Source organism: Balaenoptera musculus, chromosome 9, assembly GCF_009873245.2.
Source record: "Balaenoptera musculus isolate JJ_BM4_2016_0621 chromosome 9, mBalMus1.pri.v3, whole genome shotgun sequence".
Taxonomy (NCBI): domain Eukaryota; kingdom Metazoa; phylum Chordata; class Mammalia; order Artiodactyla; family Balaenopteridae; genus Balaenoptera; species Balaenoptera musculus.
The window spans coordinates 30,462,116-30,482,587 of record NC_045793.1 but is presented as its reverse complement, the minus strand read 5'-3'; the positions used below and the strand labels follow the sequence as shown (position 1 = coordinate 30,482,587).

At 38.1% G+C, this 20,472-nt stretch overlaps 1 protein-coding gene across 4 annotated transcripts in view; it reads right to left on the bottom strand.

Annotated features, from left to right (window-relative positions):
• Positions 1 to 292: 292 nt before the first annotated feature.
• Positions 293 to 20,472, bottom strand: part of TSPAN12 (tetraspanin 12) — a 65,884-nt gene continuing 45,704 nt past the window's right edge. For all 4 annotated transcript variants that reach the window (XM_036863824.1, XM_036863827.1, XM_036863825.1 and 1 more), the window contains exons 7-8: positions 19,006 to 19,149; positions 293 to 1,897 (exon numbers count right to left, since the gene is read on the bottom strand). In XM_036863824.1, coding sequence (XP_036719719.1) covers positions 1,592 to 1,897; positions 19,006 to 19,149 — 450 coding nt within the window. In that variant the 3' untranslated portion in view covers positions 293 to 1,591. The remainder of the gene's footprint in view (positions 1,898 to 19,005; positions 19,150 to 20,472) is intronic.

Here is a 20,472-nt window from a genome sequence, read left to right as displayed (position 1 = left end):
TTTAAGAAACTGGGATATGAAAACATTGAGAAGATAAATTGACATAAATGGGCATATGTTTATTTTGTATCAGACAGCTACATTATCAATTAGCTCAAAAGCCAAACTTGAAATGTAAATGGGCACCACTTTGTCATTTCTCAGTGAAGGCACATACTCTTATAGATTACTTTTGGATTTTGGAAATAGTTATTATTACTTTATTCAATCATTTCTTCTCCTATTTTCCCCCTTGCTAATATTTTTGAATGGTGAAAGTGCTTACAATATATAAAAATTAGACACAGACAGATTTTTACTCTCTAGAAAATATTTATTGACACGTTTTAATTTTCTTTCCATTTTCTGAGAAATAAACATAATACACAAAATACAGTAAAATGCACTTTTCCCATTTCAAATAAATATAGTTTACTCTTATAAAAAATTTAATAATCTGTGTAATTCACCATAGTATCTTAATCAGTGAAATAAGGCAAAGAAAATCTCTAGCTAAATTGTCACTTATTTTTATGATTCAACTTTTTGCTGGGGAAAAGGAAAACTATTCTCTGTAGAATTATATTGAGACTTGGAGACTGCCACTTCTTGTTTGGAGAAAGCAAAGATAAGTTCCTTTACAAAGTGTTTAGTGTCAAAAAGAGTCTCAGTTTGGCAGAAAGATAATATCCAGGTCTTTGCTGAATGAACTAAGTTATATGTAAACTTTTTTGTTAATACTTCCTAGAGACCAGACTACATTCTGAATTATAATGATTCCTTTGTATCACACTAGTCATTTTTCAAAATTAGTGGTTAAGTATTTAAATTAACAGTTATGCATGTAATATAAACCCAAGACAGAATTTTAAAGCTCTATTAACAGGAAAGGTTAAAAACAATGCTTCTATACAGGACGAATGTATCCATTTCACAATTATTATGCTTAATGTTATAAGAACTGAAATCTACTGAATTATACAGACTTAACACAGACTCATATACACATATATCCCTGATCAGTTTAAGACAATGTTTAAGTTTGCTCTTGTAAGTAGTAAGAATATTTTTATTAACCAGCAAAAATCACGTTTAGGTAGTCACCAATCTTCAGAGTGTACTTATGTATAGTCTATTTACCCTCAAAAGAATATATCACCAAGTAATAAAAGTCATTAGTACTGTCTAACTTCCTATGTTAGCAGTTATTTGGAACTTTATATACTAGCAAGCTTATGGAAGTGAATCAAATTTACTGTAGCTCCAATCCCACAACAGCATGGCTCGTTTACATGGATGTAGAAATGCTGATCAAACTATGCCAAAGCATAAACCTCAAAGCATAACTGTGTCCAGTAAAAATCTTACACAGGCTATAAAGTGGGTATTAGATCAGTCCTCAGCATTATAAAGGGCATCAACTATTGTCCAGGTGGTGCCTTATAATATATATACTTTTCCCACTTTCTTTTAAGGGCTGGAACATTATGTGCTTGGGTATCCTTTTATGGCAACATTTTTATTTCTACACATTTCTGAAACGGTTAAGTGTGTGCTCAAAAAATTCACAAGTCCAATAAAATAAATTTGTGGTTTCCTTCTTTGACACTCTCTATAATTCCTCCATCTCAAAGTGTGTGTTAAAGCTGTTTGCCATGGATGTGTGTTCAAAGATCCTTGACAGGCTTGGTTTCAACAGTTCCACTGAGTGACAAGGCAGGTGCTGAGTGGTGTCATTCTTCAGGGCCGTCATTTGGTCTGTCCCAGGCTCCCTTCTATCATAGTAGAGAGCCCAGAGCAGAGTAATGGTGAGAATCATGGCCAGGATCTGTGTCACTCCAATGGAGATCCCCAGGAACCTGAGCACCTGCAGTTGTTTGGTTCCTCTCAAAAAAGAATACATCTTCTTCCCACAACCCTGTAAAAGAAATAACACAGTCAGTGTTACTTTGGATGTGTTACAGTGGGTCAAAATAGTGAAAGCAAGTCATCTGTATCAGTTAGTGGAACCAAACGACTTGAGTTATAAACTTGAAGACAGTGACTCTCAACAGGGAGACCCTATGAGCAGCCGGAGGGGAGATAGAGGTGTGCACTCTTTGAAAAGCCTGCCTATGTGATTCTGAAGAGTCTACTCCTTCTGCTGGCTTCCCCACAATCTGAAATTGAGAATCACTGGTATAAAATACAACATCTAGAGCAGGGGTTGGCAAACTTCTTTTTGTAAAGGGCCAGACAGAAAATCTTTTAGGCTGTGCAGGTCACACGGTCTCTACCGCTACCACTCGTCTCTGCCACTGTAACAGGACACAGCTATAGACAGTATGTAAATGGATGGATGTGCCTGGGTTCCAATGAAACTTCACAGATAAAAAGACAGTAGGCCAGATTTGGGGCTTAGGCCATACAGATGGCTGACCCCCTGATACAGACTGATCTGAAATTTTTGAAAATAATGTGTCATTATTATTATTATTTGTATTCACTGTTTGATTATAGCTCATTTGGTCAGAGATTCTTCCTCAAAGATCAAGAATGTTTCCCCAGTCTGTTGCTGAAAGTTGCCAGTGAGTGGAAATCAATCTGTTGCCTTCCTCCTACTGCACATGTGTGCACACACTTCTGTCCACTGCCTGTAGCAGAAATACACATGGGGGAATTCCTGTCATGACACCAAGTTTTAATTCTACCAGGTAGGGGTTTGAAAGGTACCTTTAGCTCCCCTTCAGGCTAGAGACAGCTGACTTCAAAAGATTAGCAAGGTTTCTCTTTGTGCTTAGTTTTAAGTACAAAGGCTAAGGAGTGCCTATGGTAGATATAGAAGAGAATTCTGACAGAAGAGGAGAGGAGGGGAAAAAAAGTAAGAGAAAGAAGAGCCATGACTGAGGAAAATGGGGGGCAGGAGGAAGCAAAGAAAAGAAGGTAGAATGGGACTAACAATTGCCATAAGTGACCTGTTAGGTGACCAATGCACGGGCTACTTGCCTTGTCTCTAGTGAGCCCACAGCATAGAAAAGATCATTCACCCTTCAAAAGGGAAGCTGATTCTAAATTAAAGTGAAAAATCTAGAAAAAGTTAAAATTACAATAAAATTCAAGAACTTTGAAGATTCTGAGATTTTTCTCTATTTGGATGGTAACAAATTAGCCTGCCGCAGTTTCATGGATGCTGCAGAAGACAGAGACAAAGGGCTTTATTACTTATAGCGATAGCAATAGCCAGGGTACATGCCAGCTCCTCAAGTCCCAAGGGCAACATGAAGAAGGCCAGATGATGCCTGCACACACAGAGGATTACATTATGGGAAAGGAACCCCAAGCTTAGGGAACCCTAATGTTTTATAATGGGCAGTAAGTACACCTGCCTCTCATATTGGAGAGAGACATTATCTTCATTATACTAGACAGTAAACAAACCTGCCCTCTTCTCTGAAGGGGGACACTGTCTATCTTCAAGGCTGTTTTCTATGCAAACACCCTTGAAAAGACAGTCCAGAACAAAGGCAGCCAGTGTCTAAGCTTGTAAGACACACAGAAATGCAAGAGACCCATGGAAAGTTATCTCCCAACAAGAACTCGACTTTTTGAAGCTTTTATTCTGAGTTTGGGGTAAAAGTGACTCAGTGATTACCCTGCTGAGGCAGCCACATGAATAAAAGGAAATTGATAATTATTAAAATAACTGCCTCCTTGTTTTATTCCCCAGATTCCATAAGTAACTAAATCAAGGAAAGCAAGACTATTGAATCAGTTGCTAATTTGTGCATTATACTGGAGGAGAGGAATGAATAATATGTAATTCTTAGATTTCCAAAGACACTGATCAGTAAGCGTACCCTAATAAGCCATTACTCTCAGAAATAAAAATCATGTAGAATTAGTCACAGATCCATTTCAATAACTACCTTTTTTGGTATACTATGTAATGCAAATTAACAGCAAAACATCAGCAAAGTTTCATCAATTTCACCAAAAAGGAAGTTAAAATATTTATAATTAATACTACTTAACACTGGTTTAATAAAATCACTTCTCTGGTCTTCACACCTATTTAATACATACACACGTGCATGCACACAGGCACACACACACACTGTGGTAAACCAAAATAGATATCACAATCTCCGAAGTTCAAATATTTTTCAAAGAGTTCCACTCAGGTAGTCTATCAGAGCCCATTCACTCTTATGCTTATGTGTAATTCCAACAGGCATCCTTATAGGACACCATATAGATCATGACCTGCAGAGTCAGAATTGTGAATTCAGATCCCTCCTCTGCTACTTATAAACTATGTGACTTACTTTGGGAATATTACTTAATCTCTCTGTGCTTCAGTTTTCTCATCTGAAAACATGAATGATGATAGTGCCTACCTGTTTGGGATGTTGGGAGAATTAAATGAACAAGCACACTTATACATTTAGAATGTGATCTCCTATATGGTAAGAGCTCAGTAGGAATCAGATGTAACTGGTACGTCAGCCCACAGAAGATTAGAAAGCACAAATTAAAAGAGATGCAAAATCTATGAAAAGCAGGTATTAAAGGACAAGAAGGAGTACAACACCTTTTTAGAGTATAAAATACCAAAAGCACAGCATTGTGTCACCACCGAGTGTTAATAAAACAGTCCTTGCCCACAAGAGCCAAGGTGGCAGTCACTGTTTCTCAAGACAGTGACGTAACTATCCAAAATGATTTTTGCCACTGAGATGATAGATCATGAGCCTCATCATGAAGCAGAGAAATCTTTAACATAGTTTGAAAAGAGACACACCAAAAATACTTAATTAAAAGGGTTTAGATTTAGACATTTGGGAAATTAATTTATATTAACTTATCATTTAACATCATTGCTAAGTAATGCAGCACCAGATCATCAAATCCATCTTTAAAGAAATTGATATAAAATGGTTTTGCATTGTTTAGTTGATTCCTTAACTATGTTTTCAGTATTTATTACAAAGATGGTTCTTTAATGAATAAAGAATCAGCATGGGCATACCAATATGTTGGTAATAATAATAATAATAAATTCCACAATTAAAGCTAAACTACTCATGAAATACATATGCTAATGATTCAACCCTGTGAAATGCTGTAAGTCAATTATTGTTTGATTTCTACCTTTTCAGTAGTCCCTGGTGCTTAAATTTTACCCATATAGTTCTTCCTATTGGTATAAGATCCCCACCCCTTTAGACTAATTCACTCTAAGCTGAATGTGCAGAAAAGGTAATATTTTTTTTAATCTGTGACTAAAACAAAGCAGAGATTGATAACTAAGCTACAGTCTACTGTGTTTCATATTTTGGCATCAGGTAAAGTCTCTTTCAATTTTATTTTAAACAATCACATTTGCCAAAAATAAAGGAACAGTAAATTATATCATCTAGGATGGTTTGGGAATGTGATATATTAGATAACACTGAATGTTCTAGAGTGGGAGGGGAACTTGGAAGTCAATAATTCAACTTTCTAACTTGTAAAAATATGGCTAAAAAGCACTTCTACAGTGCCATCCACAAAACTGGCAGAGAAATGACCTCTGAATAGTCTCTCCCCTACATAAACAATGAAAGCACTAGCAAAAATTGTAAGAATCAACTTTTTTAGAACTCTGGAAATTAACCAAACACTTGCAGCAATCTGGGGAGCATTTATTCAAGAAAAGCACCTGAACCTCAGTAAGAACAGCAAGCTTTGTGGCATTTTAATTTGCCTTACTCCCATCTCCCCTCCCCAGCTCTGCAGGAGCCTTGAAAATAAACAGCCGACGATTATGGTAAAAACCCGTGGTCTGGCAGCCACCAAAGGCAACAGAATAGGGTTGGAGCTCCTTCAAAGCCCCATTCTCAAAGAATTGTCATTATTTGTCCTATCTGGTGGTTCCCTGGAAGAGCTCACTTGCAAGGCTGTCTTTATTTGACTTGACTTGCAGCTCAACCAGGGCGACAGCCTTTTCCCCTGGGAATATTTGTCAAAAGCATTTAGAGGTAACTGTTCAACACTGAGGCTGCCTGAGGTAGTGGATAACAGTTGCACACAATGGGCTAGTCAAAAGTTTAAAAGGAAAAACTGGAGAATGTGAAATCCATAGGGGGTTTGGCAGAGCTCTAACATATTTGTGGGGATCTAGAAAGTTACACATGTGAGTAGAGCTCTGCTCAAGCCCAGGGCTGTGCACAAGCTCAGGAAAGACCTAAAAAGGCCCAAAGATCTCACTTCTGGTTAACCTTGAGGCTCTGTTCACCCTTGGCAAAGTCTGGGAGACTTACTGGTTCCAGGTATCTAAAGGAAACTTCAGTTCGTTCATTAAGTGACCACTAAGCTAAGTGAGCCGAGATTTCAGTGGCCACACAGGACAGAGAGAGTACAGACTTTACAGAATTAGTTCAGAAAAGTAATTAATGAACAAACACAAACAACAAACTTTGGGGAGGGGGGAGAATCTGATTTCCAAAGTTGCCACATTATATTATTTTAAATGTCCAGCTATCAACAACAACAAGAGTTGTAACACATGCAAAGAAACAAAAATGCATGGCTTATACACACACACACACACAAAAGCCATCAAAAAAAAAAAAGCGCTTCTAGAGAAAAGGACTCCTTGCTTCACTAGACAGCCCTTTCCACACGTGGACAACACTAATTCTTAACAAGCATTTCCCTGTTGAAAACTGTCTTCCTAATAAGGATGCACTAGTCCTAATTCTGCTCCTAAGTGACTTGTTTTCCATAAGGCAGAGAGCCGTATTTGAAGTGTCATCACTTTCCCTTTAACCACTCACTTCCCTAAGCTGAATATTCCTAGCTCTTTCATGTTTTCCAAATATAGACACTTCATCATCCTGATGATCTCTTTCTGGATGGTGTTGATTTTGTCAATGTTTCTTTGAAAATAAAACTGATTTCTAACTCTAAAAAACTAGAAAATGCAATGAAATATTAAGACAATCCAGGCTGTTGTGAATGGGTTTGGACGCCAGTGAAAAAAGCTTTTCAGTTCCACCAGCAGAGTGGACATGGGATTGTATCAATATCGCTCACAGTCAGGACCTGGCCTCCTTAGAGATCACTGGGCCCGAAGATTGTCTCCATGTTGAGGTGGGCAAGGGTCGTTTATTCAAAGCAAAGGTTCTAGCTAGACTCCTCAATTTTTATAAATAAGTCAGTCTTATTACTTCCTCATTTAGTTTACAAAGATAACCCTCAAACAAGACAGAATTTTAGTATTTAGTTTAGTACTAAGTTTGTTATCAGAATTCATTACATTATATTCTATTATTCTCTATCAGGAACTCCTCAGAAAGAGGTGTTATCTACAGATTATTTAAAATAAATGAAATCAATTGCTGTCTCTAGGTACTCTAAATTGTATCCAAATGTCAAACCAGACCCCCGAATTCTGCCACGCTGGAATGTATTAACCTGTGCCCTTGCATATTATTTTCCACTGAAGTGTATTTTAATGTTACTGAAGAACACCATAAGAAATTTCTCTACAAAATTTGTGAAAAATAATATTGAAGATATTTTCCTAGATAACTTAGAGTAGTAGATATAAAATCCCACTTGAAAAAAATATTTTCGGATTTTGCTCCCTTTGAAAAATCAGAATACTTGCCCTCCAAACATTAAAATGATGCAGGGGATTATGTGTCATTTCACCTGGGCTTTCAGAAAGCTCAGGGGCAAATACGAAAGTCAACCACAGTTATCCCATTTGCCTTCACATTAAGCATGTCTAATTACTCTTTCCTTAATCCTGACTTTCCATTGCTATTTATGTAGCTTTCCCTTCCAGTTTTATCGAGCTATAATTGACACACAGCACTGTATAAGTTTAGGGTGTACAGCATAATAATTTGATTTACATACATCATGAAATGATTATCACAATAAGTTTAGTGAGCATCCCTCATCTCATATAGATAAAAAATAAAAGAAAAAGAGGAAACATTTTTTCCTTGGGATGAGAACCCTTAGGATTACTCTCTTCACAACTTTCATATACAGCACACAGCAGCGTTAATTATATTAATCACGTTGTACATTACATCCCTAGTACTTATTTATCTTATCCAATGCTACTTATTTGTATTATTCATCCATTGTATCCTTTTGTTGTATGCTGCATTAAATCCTTTAATAAAAACAGATACAAAGTATAAATATATAAATAAAAGCACAAATCTCTCTACACGGCACACAATTTAATATTTCTCTGGTAACTTAGGAGGCATTGTAGAAACTTGCAGCATACTAGGTATCATGCTGAATTCCAGTGAACTATTTACACAATTACTTAAGGATTAACTTTCCAAAAGAATATTCCTCTTCCCGAGAAGACAGTATTTTTCCAGATTTCTGTGTATAAAATAATTGTCTGCCTCAGCCACTCTTTAAATTCTTTGTAGAAGCAGCTCCAGGGTTTACTGTCCATTCTGCATCACCCTCTTTGAAGTAATTCAGTCTGAACACAAGTTGTGAACTTATTCTGAGCCAGTCAAATAATCATGCATAAGGTTTACACTTTTCAGTGTAAACTCGGATGTTTTTGTTGAAAAGCAAGACACTAAGTCCAGAGAAGAAAAAATGGAAATATGTCTCTATAATCTATTGTACTGTTCATAGATATTTAGTTGCATAAACAAACATTTCTGTTGCGTGGGTCAAAAGGGGAAATAGAAATGTTAGAGTTCAAAACTGCATTCCATTTCACAAAGGTTTTTTTATTCAAAATAGGAAGGAACAGAATTGCATTTATTTGCTTTTCTCAAAATAAAATACTCTGAGTTGATTTATCCTGAATATGTTTTCTTCCTAGATAAAGCCACATTAATAACCTCAGATAATTCAAAGGTATGAATAAGACAAGTTAGCTAGTCTACTTTACTTGCTGCAATATTAAAATTCTGGTCAGCTGTAAATAACAACACTACCTTTTTATCAGAGAAAAATCACTAAACCCCATATTTCCTGGAATCTATTTGAAGGCATGTCAGGATGCCTCATTTCACTTGAGGAAATTATACACTTGAAATTATTCTCTGATCTGTCTCCAAAATGAGTTTCTAAAATTAGAAGAACCCCCGTGGCTTTCCGGTACTCAATATTCACAAGCCACATCAAAAAATTAGGCAGACTTCTAATGTGCTTATGAAGATAAAGTATAAATAAAATCTAGGTGCCAATATATGCCAGTATTGATATTCCTGTCATTGATTTTTCATAATAAACATAACTCCCAGGTTTGAAATGACTGTGTTAATTATCAGGTACAAATATATAATATTCAGACCTATTTATTTTAAAATTGAAAGCTGAGTGATAGCAGTTCATGAGTTCATGAGCTTTAAAGAGGTTGGAACAAAAGTTCTCCACTGATAATCATAAGCTCCGCAGGGAAATAAATCCTTCCTTAAAAAAAAAAAACTTCAACAGCAAGTAATAAAATTCACTACAGGATTTTCTGTTCTCTTAAGAGTAAAGTTAGCCAAACCCATACATAGGAAATGCAGTAGAAAAAGTCTTCATGTATCTCAAAAAACAACAGGCCCTCACATCTCATTTAATCCTCACAAGTTCCCCATTAGAGAAGCACAATCCTCAAGTTTAAGTGACTGTGTTTATTGAACATTTGTCATTTTCACCAAAGATATGTGGTTATAAAGAAACTAGCTTCAGCAAACTCAGAAGGTGGTATTCTCCCTAGGGAGGTGAGGTCCAGGGGCAGGCATTCCCTGCCTCACTGAGCAGAACAGGTACAAAGCCCTCATCAGACGTCTCTCACTGGGCCCTTCTGTCCCCTAAATATTTGTCCTTAAGAAGTGGGAAGGTGTGAAAACAAGCAAAGTGGGAAACCACATGAAGTCCCCAAAACCTTGACCTAAATTCTACCTTCAGCCAACACAAATAGAACTAGAAAATGCGCATTTTCCTGCATTACTATCAAAATTCAGGGCAATTTGGTTAGTTAAAAATCTAATCATAGATCACTAATTTTTCTATTTACTCTAACGAATATGTAAATAAGTTCCTGTTATTGTCATTAGCTACCACCATGCATTGAAGATTTGTGTTTATTATGTGCCTAGTGGTTTGCTAAGGGTTTCTTAAGTAGCTCTATTTATTTTTATAAAACCATAATGAGGTAGGTACTATTATTATCTCATTTAATAGACAGGAAAATTGAGGTTTAGAAGTGAAAAAAAATCTATAAACACTCAGCTTGCTCCTCACCATGTACTCCACATCTTGAAATTTTAGTGTCTAACTGAAGTATGGGCTTTGGAATCAAACAGATCTGAGTTTAGACACTTACTAGCTCTATGAAATTGGACTAGGTCACCGAGCCTCTTTGTGCCTCACGTTTCTCATCTGTAAAATGGAAATAATAATACTGTACCTTCACAGAAATGTTTTAGGGCTGCAATGATGTAATGTATGTAAAATGCTTGCTCACAGAGTTGTCTATGTGTCTCCTATTTGAAAAATCCAATGTGTACTTTTCAATCCCTAATTTACTTTAACTCTCAGCTATTACTGTAGTAGATACTACAAACCCATACTATTCTAAGGGCTGTAAACATGCTAATTCACTCACCAAACAACCTGAGATGGGTACTCTGGTTATCCTCACTTTACAGGTAATAAAAATGAAGCACAGAGAGGTTTAAAACTTGCCCGAGGTCACACAGCTAATAAGGAGTAGAGGGAAGGTTTAACCCAAAGAGTCTAGTTTTGGAACCTAGCCTTAACGTCTGAACCACGTTTCCTCACTAAGGAAAACTCATTCTTAGAATCCTCTCCTTCTTTGACTTTCAGGACACTGCTTTCCATTTCTTCTCTACCTACAACAGGTGCCTTCTCCACTGCCGTTATGGGTTTCCATTTCCCAACTCCTGTCCTCTGCTGCATACCTTACATCATCTCTTTGTGTGGTCTTACCTCCTCCTGTGCGTGTATTGCCTCGTACACACTGATAACACCTGGAAACTGTCAGTCCCCCCACCTGCTCTAGGCTGTTCTCTACTCTTCACGGTAGGTAGCATTTTCTAGGGGAACACAGCCTCCTAGCCAGAGACCACATTTCCCAGCCTCCCTTGCAGCTAAGCACAGCCATGTGAGCCAAGAGAATGTGAGCAGAGGTGCTGAGGGCAGAGCTTCGTGCACTGGACGTTCTCCTTCCTACTTCCTCCTCCTCCCAATTAAGTGGAACTGGAGGAAAACAGGGGCAACTTTGGAAGACAGGTGTCATAAAAGGTGATGCTATCTCACCCCTGGGTCCCTGGGTGAACTTGTGCAGCAGGGTTCCCTGGCAGCCTGGACCAGCTGAGTGGTGCATGAGAGAGAAAGAGAGTCCTACCTCATCCAAGCCATTGTATCTGGAGTTAGCACTTTCCTAATTAGCGCACACAAAACCCAGATCTCTGGCTGAGTTCTGTCTCCTGAGCTTCATACTTCCTACTGGGTTTCTGCACATGGAGGGCTTGACAGGAACCTTAAACCCAGCATTTTCAAAATGGAACTAATCAAATCCTATCACTCCCCTCAATGAACAGCTTTCTCAGCTCTCTAGGGTCCAAGTCAATGTCAGGTGTCCTTGTCCTTGCTCCTTCCCTGTCACTCGCTCCCCACACCCACCCCAATCATCATTCAGTTCATTCTCCCTCTTAAATATCTTTCATATTCATCTCCTCCTTGCCCTCCTCAGTGGCACACCTGAATTCCAGCCCTTATAATCACTCACAATGAATTACCTGCACAGTTTCCTACCTGATTTCCACCCCGTCAAGACCCAATTCTCAACTCAACTCATGCTCCACAATGCCGACCTAATGACTTTTTAAGCACAAATCTAAAATTGTTATTTTGTGCAGTACTTTTTCAGGTTAAAATATTGTAATGGCTTTCATATCAGTACCTTCTAAAGGCAAAGTTTGCAAGTCTCTACTAATAAAGCACAAGAGGAAAAGTTGTTTGAATACTGAATAGGTAACAGGAAGCTCACAACTGAACTACGTTGAGAAAGAGAATGAAAGAAAAGAAGAAGGCATTTGTATACCTGAAGCAAAACGGGCAGAATAGTTCAAGGCCTGATTAGATCAAGTGAAGCTTGAATATAAAAGGGATTCATCCCCCCTCCACCAAGACCAAACTTGTCCTACAGGGTTTCAGATGATAAAACAGATATCACCCCAAGTCTGAGTCACCCTGATCCCTGCCAGCAGTTACGGAGGAGATAATGAAGTCAGCAGAGAGGCACGAGGGAGGGTCTTTGCCTCTATACAAAAGAACCCTGAGAATGGAACTTCTTAGGTATATTCCATCTAAATAACCACTGGGCTTGAAAGCTGCCTATGGTTCACTATCTGGGCAGGAGATTCTTTGTGTGTTTATCGAGACAGGAGCTTCATTATTAATAAATCAGAATCCCATGACAACTCCGTTCTCAGTTTTACTTTCCTAACAATGTCTCAACTTTGTGAACCTGTTTGTCGCTTCATTCTGCAACTACTCACAGACTTCAGGATAGAATGCATGCGTTAGCAGGACACACAGGGCTCTTCATAAGCCAGCGTCTGCCCTGTCCAGCCCTCCTCATGCCTGGGCTCCCGCTGTGCTGTCTTGCTTCCAGCTCTAACTGCACCATTGCCTCTGCCTGAAATGCCCTTTTGGGCCCCATACCACCCAAATGATTTCTGCAACTGGCTAACACCTGCTTAGCTTTAAGATTGGAGGCCCAGTGAACTACTACCCGCTCCGTGTGCTACCGCTGCACATCTCAATCGCAAAGACAGCGGCCATGAAGGACTGCCCACCCAGTGTCAGGCTCCTTCCTGTGTCCCAGTCAAGATCATCTCATTCCTACCTCTTCTTTTAGCCACTGATGTGAGGATCATTTCTATGCAGATGTGATCAAGCTCACATCAGTGCAACTGGATGGTACCTGGCCAGGGGCCTAAGCTGTTAGCTCTTGCTTCCTGCCTTGGGCTTCTTTTTCAACACTTGCCCCTAATTTTGTTTGTTTGGGGTGTGGAAATTTACTTGGTCCCAAGAAGAATCTCACTAGCAGCTTAAGAGCAGGATTCCCTGGGAGAAAAATAATCCATCCCACAACTAGGTAGAGATTGGCATAAGGCCACACCCCCATTTCCCCACCATGTCCTTTTGAACCCACAATACTCTGTCATGTTTCTTCCTCTGGCTCAGAAGTGCTGAGATAATATTTCTACGTGTAGGATGTTGTGTGTGAAAATTATAAAATAAAAGTTGTTTCTATTAGTCAAAGCAGACATCTAGTACTGACTCACCTTTCTAATTCTAACAAAGATGTTGACAGGGGAAGAGTGTTAATAAAAAGTGTTGAGGGCTGAGATACTTCCCCCCAAAATTGTACATGGATCATAAAACAAATATCATTTGCCAAGGACAGCAGCGTGCAAAGGAGGTGGGTGAGGAAGGACCTCCAATCTGGGGGAGGGCTGAATTCTTAACTCTCAGCTCACAGAAAGGTTAATACACAACTGAGAGAATAAAAACCTCAGACAAGCCATCCCACATGGTCACCATGAGCTGCCCCCAGCTTTAACCTGGGGGAGCACCCCTGCATGTCCATTTACTATCTGTGAGCATTGGAGACCTATACACACCATCACCATCTGGGTTCTTCATCCGGCAAGTCAGGACTCAGAAAGATCGCATCCCCTTCACATTCATACCCCTGCCCTCTTCCATCTCTTTATTTGTATGTAGAGGTTTTCTGTTACTCAGAAAAGAAATAAACAGCCTTCTAAAGAGGCAGAAATGGTGTGGAGCAAAATCATTTGCCGCAAAGGAAATTATTAAGAGTATTTGATATTCAAACCCAATACGCCATGGAACATATCAAGACTAAGCGTCCAAAGAAAAAGTGTCCCAAAGGCACACAGCTTCGTAGAAACCATCTTTCTGTCCGGCCCTTACATAACCTCTGTGAATAACTCTTCTGAAGAAGCAGTCAATCTCTTTTAACAGTAGTTTTTCTCCTAACTACAAAACAAAGAAATGTGGTTTTGGAAGTATATTTACTGGACTCTCTCCCTCTTGGTTTTACATTTTGAGTTGGTCCATTTGAAGTAGGGCCTGTTGTGAGCTTGTTTACATCCACTTATTTTTCTTGAGGTGGCATACAGAGGAGGAAAATGCCATTTCAGTTTCTTTCAGGAGGTGTTTTTGCTTCATTTCCTATCTTAGAGCAAACACTGTAACTCTTCCCTACAACTGTGGTTCTTCACACTTTTAGGTGTGGAGCCCCAAGAAAAGCTGATGAAAGCTGTGGATCCTACCCACTGAAAAATGCATATAAAATATCAAAAACAATTTCAACAATACCACTTTTCTCTTGAAGCCCATCCAAGAACACAGGTCCATGGGCAAGGGGTTAGAAGTCCCTGTTCTACCAAAACTTTTTTTCTACCAGCCTTCTTTATTCTTTCTCTCTTCTTATTCTCCAATCAAGTCTAGAACTTTAGTAACTGATAGGATGGAAAACTCGGCAGGTGAAAGAAGGAAGAGACGCATCTCAGTCCTGTATTTTACCAACTTAAACTCTGAGTCTGAGGTTTTGCTGAAGCCAAGTCTCACACCCACTATTTAGAGAGTGTGGTTATACAAACAGTCCCAAAAATTGCAGGCTAGGAAGCAGTCAGGAATCATTGGTCCAGGCCACCTCCGGGGGGCTTTTACACTGCAGCTCCCTAGGCTAAAAAAATACTCTTCAGTGGATCTTTGCATTGCTGGATCCTTCTCACCAACTGGTCTCGGTTCTAATGTCACCTCCTAAGAGAGCCTGTTCCTAAACATCCTATCTTAAATAATTTCCTCACCAATAAAGCCATTCTTTAGCACATGACCATGTTCAGAGTCTTCAAAGTGCTTACCACCACCTGAAATGAATTTTTATTGTTGTTTTTTTCTTGTTAAATGTCTATATCCCTAACTAGAACATAAGTTATACTGGAGGAGAGTTTTTTGTCTGAAACATTCTCCATTGTATCTTCAGCGTTCACAATAGGACTTGGAACCCAGTAGGTACTCAAAACTGTTTGAATGAATGAATGGGATAGAACAAAATTGAGGGTCAGAGACAGTTTTATCTGTGGATTTTTAAATCTGTACTTTTAAACAAGTGGATAGCTCACTACGGATATTTGAGGAGCTGTGTGCCAAACCCAACAATACCACTGATGGAAATGTTTTTAAAATGTGTGATTGTTGCTATATTTCCGCTCTGTCATTTTTCACAGATTTCAAATATGTCATAAAATATGACATATGGGTCAGGGACCATGCAGGCCACCAGATGGTTGAGAATGATTTATTTCCTTGATTTCAGACTACTGAAGAAAGACTGCAGGAAGAAAGTCAGTTCTTATCTCTAAGCTTACAGAATATGAAAGATAAAAGGGACCTTGAAGTTCATCTAGTCCAGATTCACTCTTAATTTAAAAATCCATTCTACCCACCAATGACACAGTTATCTGACCTTGACTTTAATATTTTTAGTGATGAGACACTCACGATTTTACAAGAGAACCTTTCTCACAACTGGACGGATTTTGATGAGCAAGGTCTTCCGTCTATTGATTCAAAATTTCCTTCCTGTAACTTCTGGCCCTTGGAGCAACAATGAATAAGTCTAGTTCCTGTTCGGAATGATGAACTTTGAAATATTTGAAGACCTCTAAAATATCTCCTTTCAGTACTTGCTACTTCAGAATAAATTTCCCAAATATCAACAGCTGTCCCTCACTTGTTCACCCTTTCAGACCCCTCATCTTTCAGGTGGATGATCTCTGGGCACACTGCAATGAGGAAACGTATGCTCTCCTGGGCAAAATGGAATTAAGTCTTATTTTTAATGATGGATTTAATTGTACTTTTGCCATAAAGCTACTAAGTGATCCACTTTTGTAAGTCAGCTATGCATATAATTATGCACTATGTTACCAATATCAGCATCTGTTATAAATTGTAAAATGCAAAAGCAGATTACTCTGATATAATGAACTTCCGGCTCTGCTGGAAGTCTGTCTAAAGAACATCTCGTAACTGATAATGTCAGCTTGCTTTTCAAAGTCTTTTGATGAAAATATGAGAAAACTTTTAAAATAATGTGGGCCATCAATTTGCACTTGCACAGTAGTGTGGTTTCTTTTAATCTTAAAATTCAGGTAACAAGCAATTATAGACATCCTGAAATTAAAGTGTCTCATTATGAATACTATTAGCAAAAGTGAATTGCATTTTTAAACAAAAAAATTTTATTAAATGTTTAATTGACTGCTTTTCAACTAAATAATAAAACTGAAGTGAATCTGTCCACACTCAGACTTTGTGGGAAGATATGGTAAAATCATTCATGTTTTGTCATTCTCAGGATCAATATTGGTTATAATCATGTTACCAGTATTAATCACTAAAGAAAGTAGAAATTATTATATATGTAGCCCAATAATTCCCCATATTGACTTGCCACTCCTAAAAACTAACAAATGGATTAAGTTCACACTAAGAAAGTGGATAGGTTTCAATTCACATGTCTACACTTACATCTATACTGTAATCCTCTGGGGTTTTTTGGTTTTGGATTTTTCTGCAAAATGGTTTACTATCCCAGGAGGAGGCTCTCCCTGGGGCTTACATCTTAATAAATAAATGTCTGTCTGTAATCATCTGTTTTTTAAAACCTAGTGGTAAGTTATAATGTATTTGAATATCCACAATTACATCTGCATCTAATATTATCTTAGAAATATTAAGCTTGATTTCCTGTTTTATGAAATCAATAGGACTTTAACTGGTGAACTTGTTAGGTGACCATCCCTACTACAGACACCAACCAATATTTACCTTTCACTCAGAAAAAAAAATGTAACATAATCACTGGGGAACTCAGAGACACTGACTCAATAATTCTTCATTTAATATACAATATCTTGTATATTCCTTTTCATTCAAAGCCAAAATGCTACTAAGCATAATATGCCTAAAATGATAACATCCAAACACAATACTTCCCAGTAGTGTGAGGCATGACTATAAGTATTTTGATTATCTTTTAAAATAAACACCTGAGTTATTCAGTTGCTTCAACAATTCTTGTTATGAGATAAATTTCATCCCCTCTAAATTCATATGTTAAGTCCCTAATCTCCAGTACCTCAGAATGTGATCTTATTTGGAAATAGAATCCTTGCAGATATAATTAGTTAAAATGAGGTCATACCGGAGAAGGGTGGGCCCCTAGTCTAATATGACTGGTGTCCTTATGAAAAAGGGAAATTTGGAGACAGATGCAAACAGGGAGAATGGCATGTAACGACAAAGGCAGAGATCTGGGTGATGCTTCTACAAGCCAAGGAACACCAATGATTCCCAGCAAACCACCAGAAGCTGAGGGAGAGGAATAGGTATAGATTCTTCCTCATATGCCTCAGAAGGAACCAACCTTGCTGACACCTTGATCTCAGACTTATAGCCTTTAGAACTCTGAGACAATAAATATCTGTTGTTTAAGTTACTCACTTTGTGGTACTTTCCTGCCCTAGAAAGACTAACACAATTCTGAATCTCTTAAAGATATCTGGCACTCCTCTTTGTGGCCTGCCTTCAGAGCCCAAAGCACTTTATTTTGGATATCCTTAAATGTGGCAAAGGCTTGTCCTCTAAGATGAATTTTTTAACAGTCAAAAGTTATTCATCTCTAAGACATGAAAGAAATGAAACCTTTGTGTGGGTAATCCAGCATCTTTTTTCAAATTCATTAATTTACACTATAAATTAATAAAACTGATTTTCGTGCATCTCTACAACTGACTTTGGCAGGCAGCCTAAAAGATGTTTTGAACAATAACAGTATTTCTAGGGAAAAACAGATGTGTGTGTGTGTATGTGTGTATTATATTACGAATGGTGTAAATTGTTACTTTATGTTAATATGATTTGTGGTACCCAGATACTTGACTGGTGATGTATCTGGGAAATGATCCCAGCCCAACAGCCTGAGCAGCTTGCCTTCCACCTGATTTACCTTTTGAGCTTCCATTCTAGATCAAGACTACAATAAAACCTTCTATAAAGATGGAACTGTCTTATATCTGTGTTGGCCTACACAGGAACTGCTAGTCTCAAGTGGCTGTTGAGCCCTTAAAATGTGGCTAGTGCAACTGAGGAAACGCAATTTTTATCTTATTTTATTTTAATTGAAATAGCCACTTGTAGCTATTGGCTACTACACTGGAATGGTGTAGCTCTAGATTTTAATTTGAAAATAGGATTCCCCTGCTAACAAAGTTTAAAAATCACCATTAAAAATGAAGGAATAGGAAAGCTTCTGCTAACAAAGGAATAACGGATGATTCTGATGAATTCTCCCGGAAAACATAAATATGCAAGTTTCTTAGCCACTTGATAACTGACTTTAATCCCACTGAGCATCTAACTTCATTAAATCAGCTAAAACTAACATCACTGATCATTAGCCAGCAGGGGGACCTGAAGAGTCGAGGACAGCATTTTCTCTGGAGAGTGGAAGGGTTTCTTGGGTTTCTTTGGGTTTTGGTTTTTTTGGTTTTTTTGTCCACCCCCCGCCCCCATGTTTTAGTCTATATGGAAGCCCTAAATACACATTCTGCTCAAGAACTGCAAACCTTGCCTTCCCGAATGTCCAGAGTTAGTCACACACTCTGCATGTCTGTTTTTAAAGCGCTCTTAGGAAGTGGCAATAGAGCTTGATTCTAGACAATACAGTTCAAAATCCAATTAATTCTAAAACCTAGTCTTTCTAAATTTACTTTGTTAAAATGTGATTAGTATTCAGATTTTTATATTAACTTTTAGCTTTGTCCTCTTTCTCCACATTTCAGAGGCAAAAAATTTTCGGGTCCCTCATATTTAGACAGAAGAGGAAAATTGCATTGGCATGTTGTTGATTCTTTACTTCCATGATAAGTTAATGACACATGGCCTTACCTCTTGATAAAGGTCACTGAGATCTTCCTGGTGGGCCTGTTTGGAACATCCTGGGAATTCCCTAACACAACAGGAATCTGGGGGCCAGTCCATTTCTGTCATTTCCAGCCAGTCGGTGAAATAGACAACTCCACAGCACTTGAACTGCAAAAGAATGACTGGTCAGGCTCAGAAACAACAAAAATATTTTCTTAACTTATGGGAGACTGAACGTTAGATTTCTTAAATATTTGCACCCAGAGCTAAAGTCACTTCTGTCATCACCTAATGATATGTGCACGTTTTATGTTGACAACAGAAATGTAAGAGAGGACTCCATAATGGAACACTTCTGAGCAATAATGCCCATAACACATGAAGACAGATCAGGCATGACTGAGTCTTACCTCCCCCCAAATGTAAAATCCTCTACAAGTGATCATAGAGCAGCAAAGTTAATACACACTAACAAAACAAATAGCTGAAATCTTATATTTAACATTAAACCTCTAGCTACTAGCGAATAGTTGATCAATCTATTTGCATATTGCCTAGTTACCAACTTAACCGCTTAACAAATTCAAATATTATATTAAGTTTCCGCAATCTCTGTAGAAAGATTTTTGGCCAACAGCCCACATCACAGAGATTACCCAACTTGATTCATTAACCGGTAAATTTCCAAAAATTTCTGAGATGTAGACATAGGTTTGGTCAACAAATTTTTATTCAACTGAGTGAGAATCTTGAAAAAAACTGTCATATTCTATCACCATAATCTCAGAAGAAATGATGTGTCTTTACTGTCAATAAAGTTGGATTTAAGACAAACTATGTGGTCTTTGTTTCTTTTTAGTCTCATTTCACCAACTATTAACAAAAACCTTCTCTGGCCAAAGTTTAGAAACGCTGCTTAAGGACATATGTAGATTAGATTCAGAGTAATTAACTATGAAAACTTTCTGTCGTTGGGTAGAGGGCGGTTACTCTTCCATATAGTCAAAAACAAGGGTTATGAATGGACAGTCACTGAGAAGAATTTTGCCAGGAGTGACTGGCTTTGCAAATTATGTAGCCTAAATCAACCTGTGTTCAGGATTAACACTGTATTGTAAAATATCACAATCCACCATTTCAAAATTTCAACTAAAATAAACTTTAAAGAATTCTGAACTTCTTATGTAAAATGAAACAAGGAAATACAAAAAATGATTTTACATTTTTTCACTTGCTTAAATATCTAATTTTTAAAGAGAAAAAAAAAATGGTCATGAAGAACCTAGGGGCGAGACGGGAATAAAGACACAGACCTACTAGAGTATGGACTTGAGGATACGGGGAGGGGGAAGGGTAAGCTGGGACAAAGTGAGAGAGTGGTATGGACATATACACACTACCAAATGTAAAATAGCTGGTGGGAAGCAGCCGCATAGAAGAGGGAGATCAGCTCGGTGCTTTGTGACCACCTAGACGGGTGGGATAGGGATG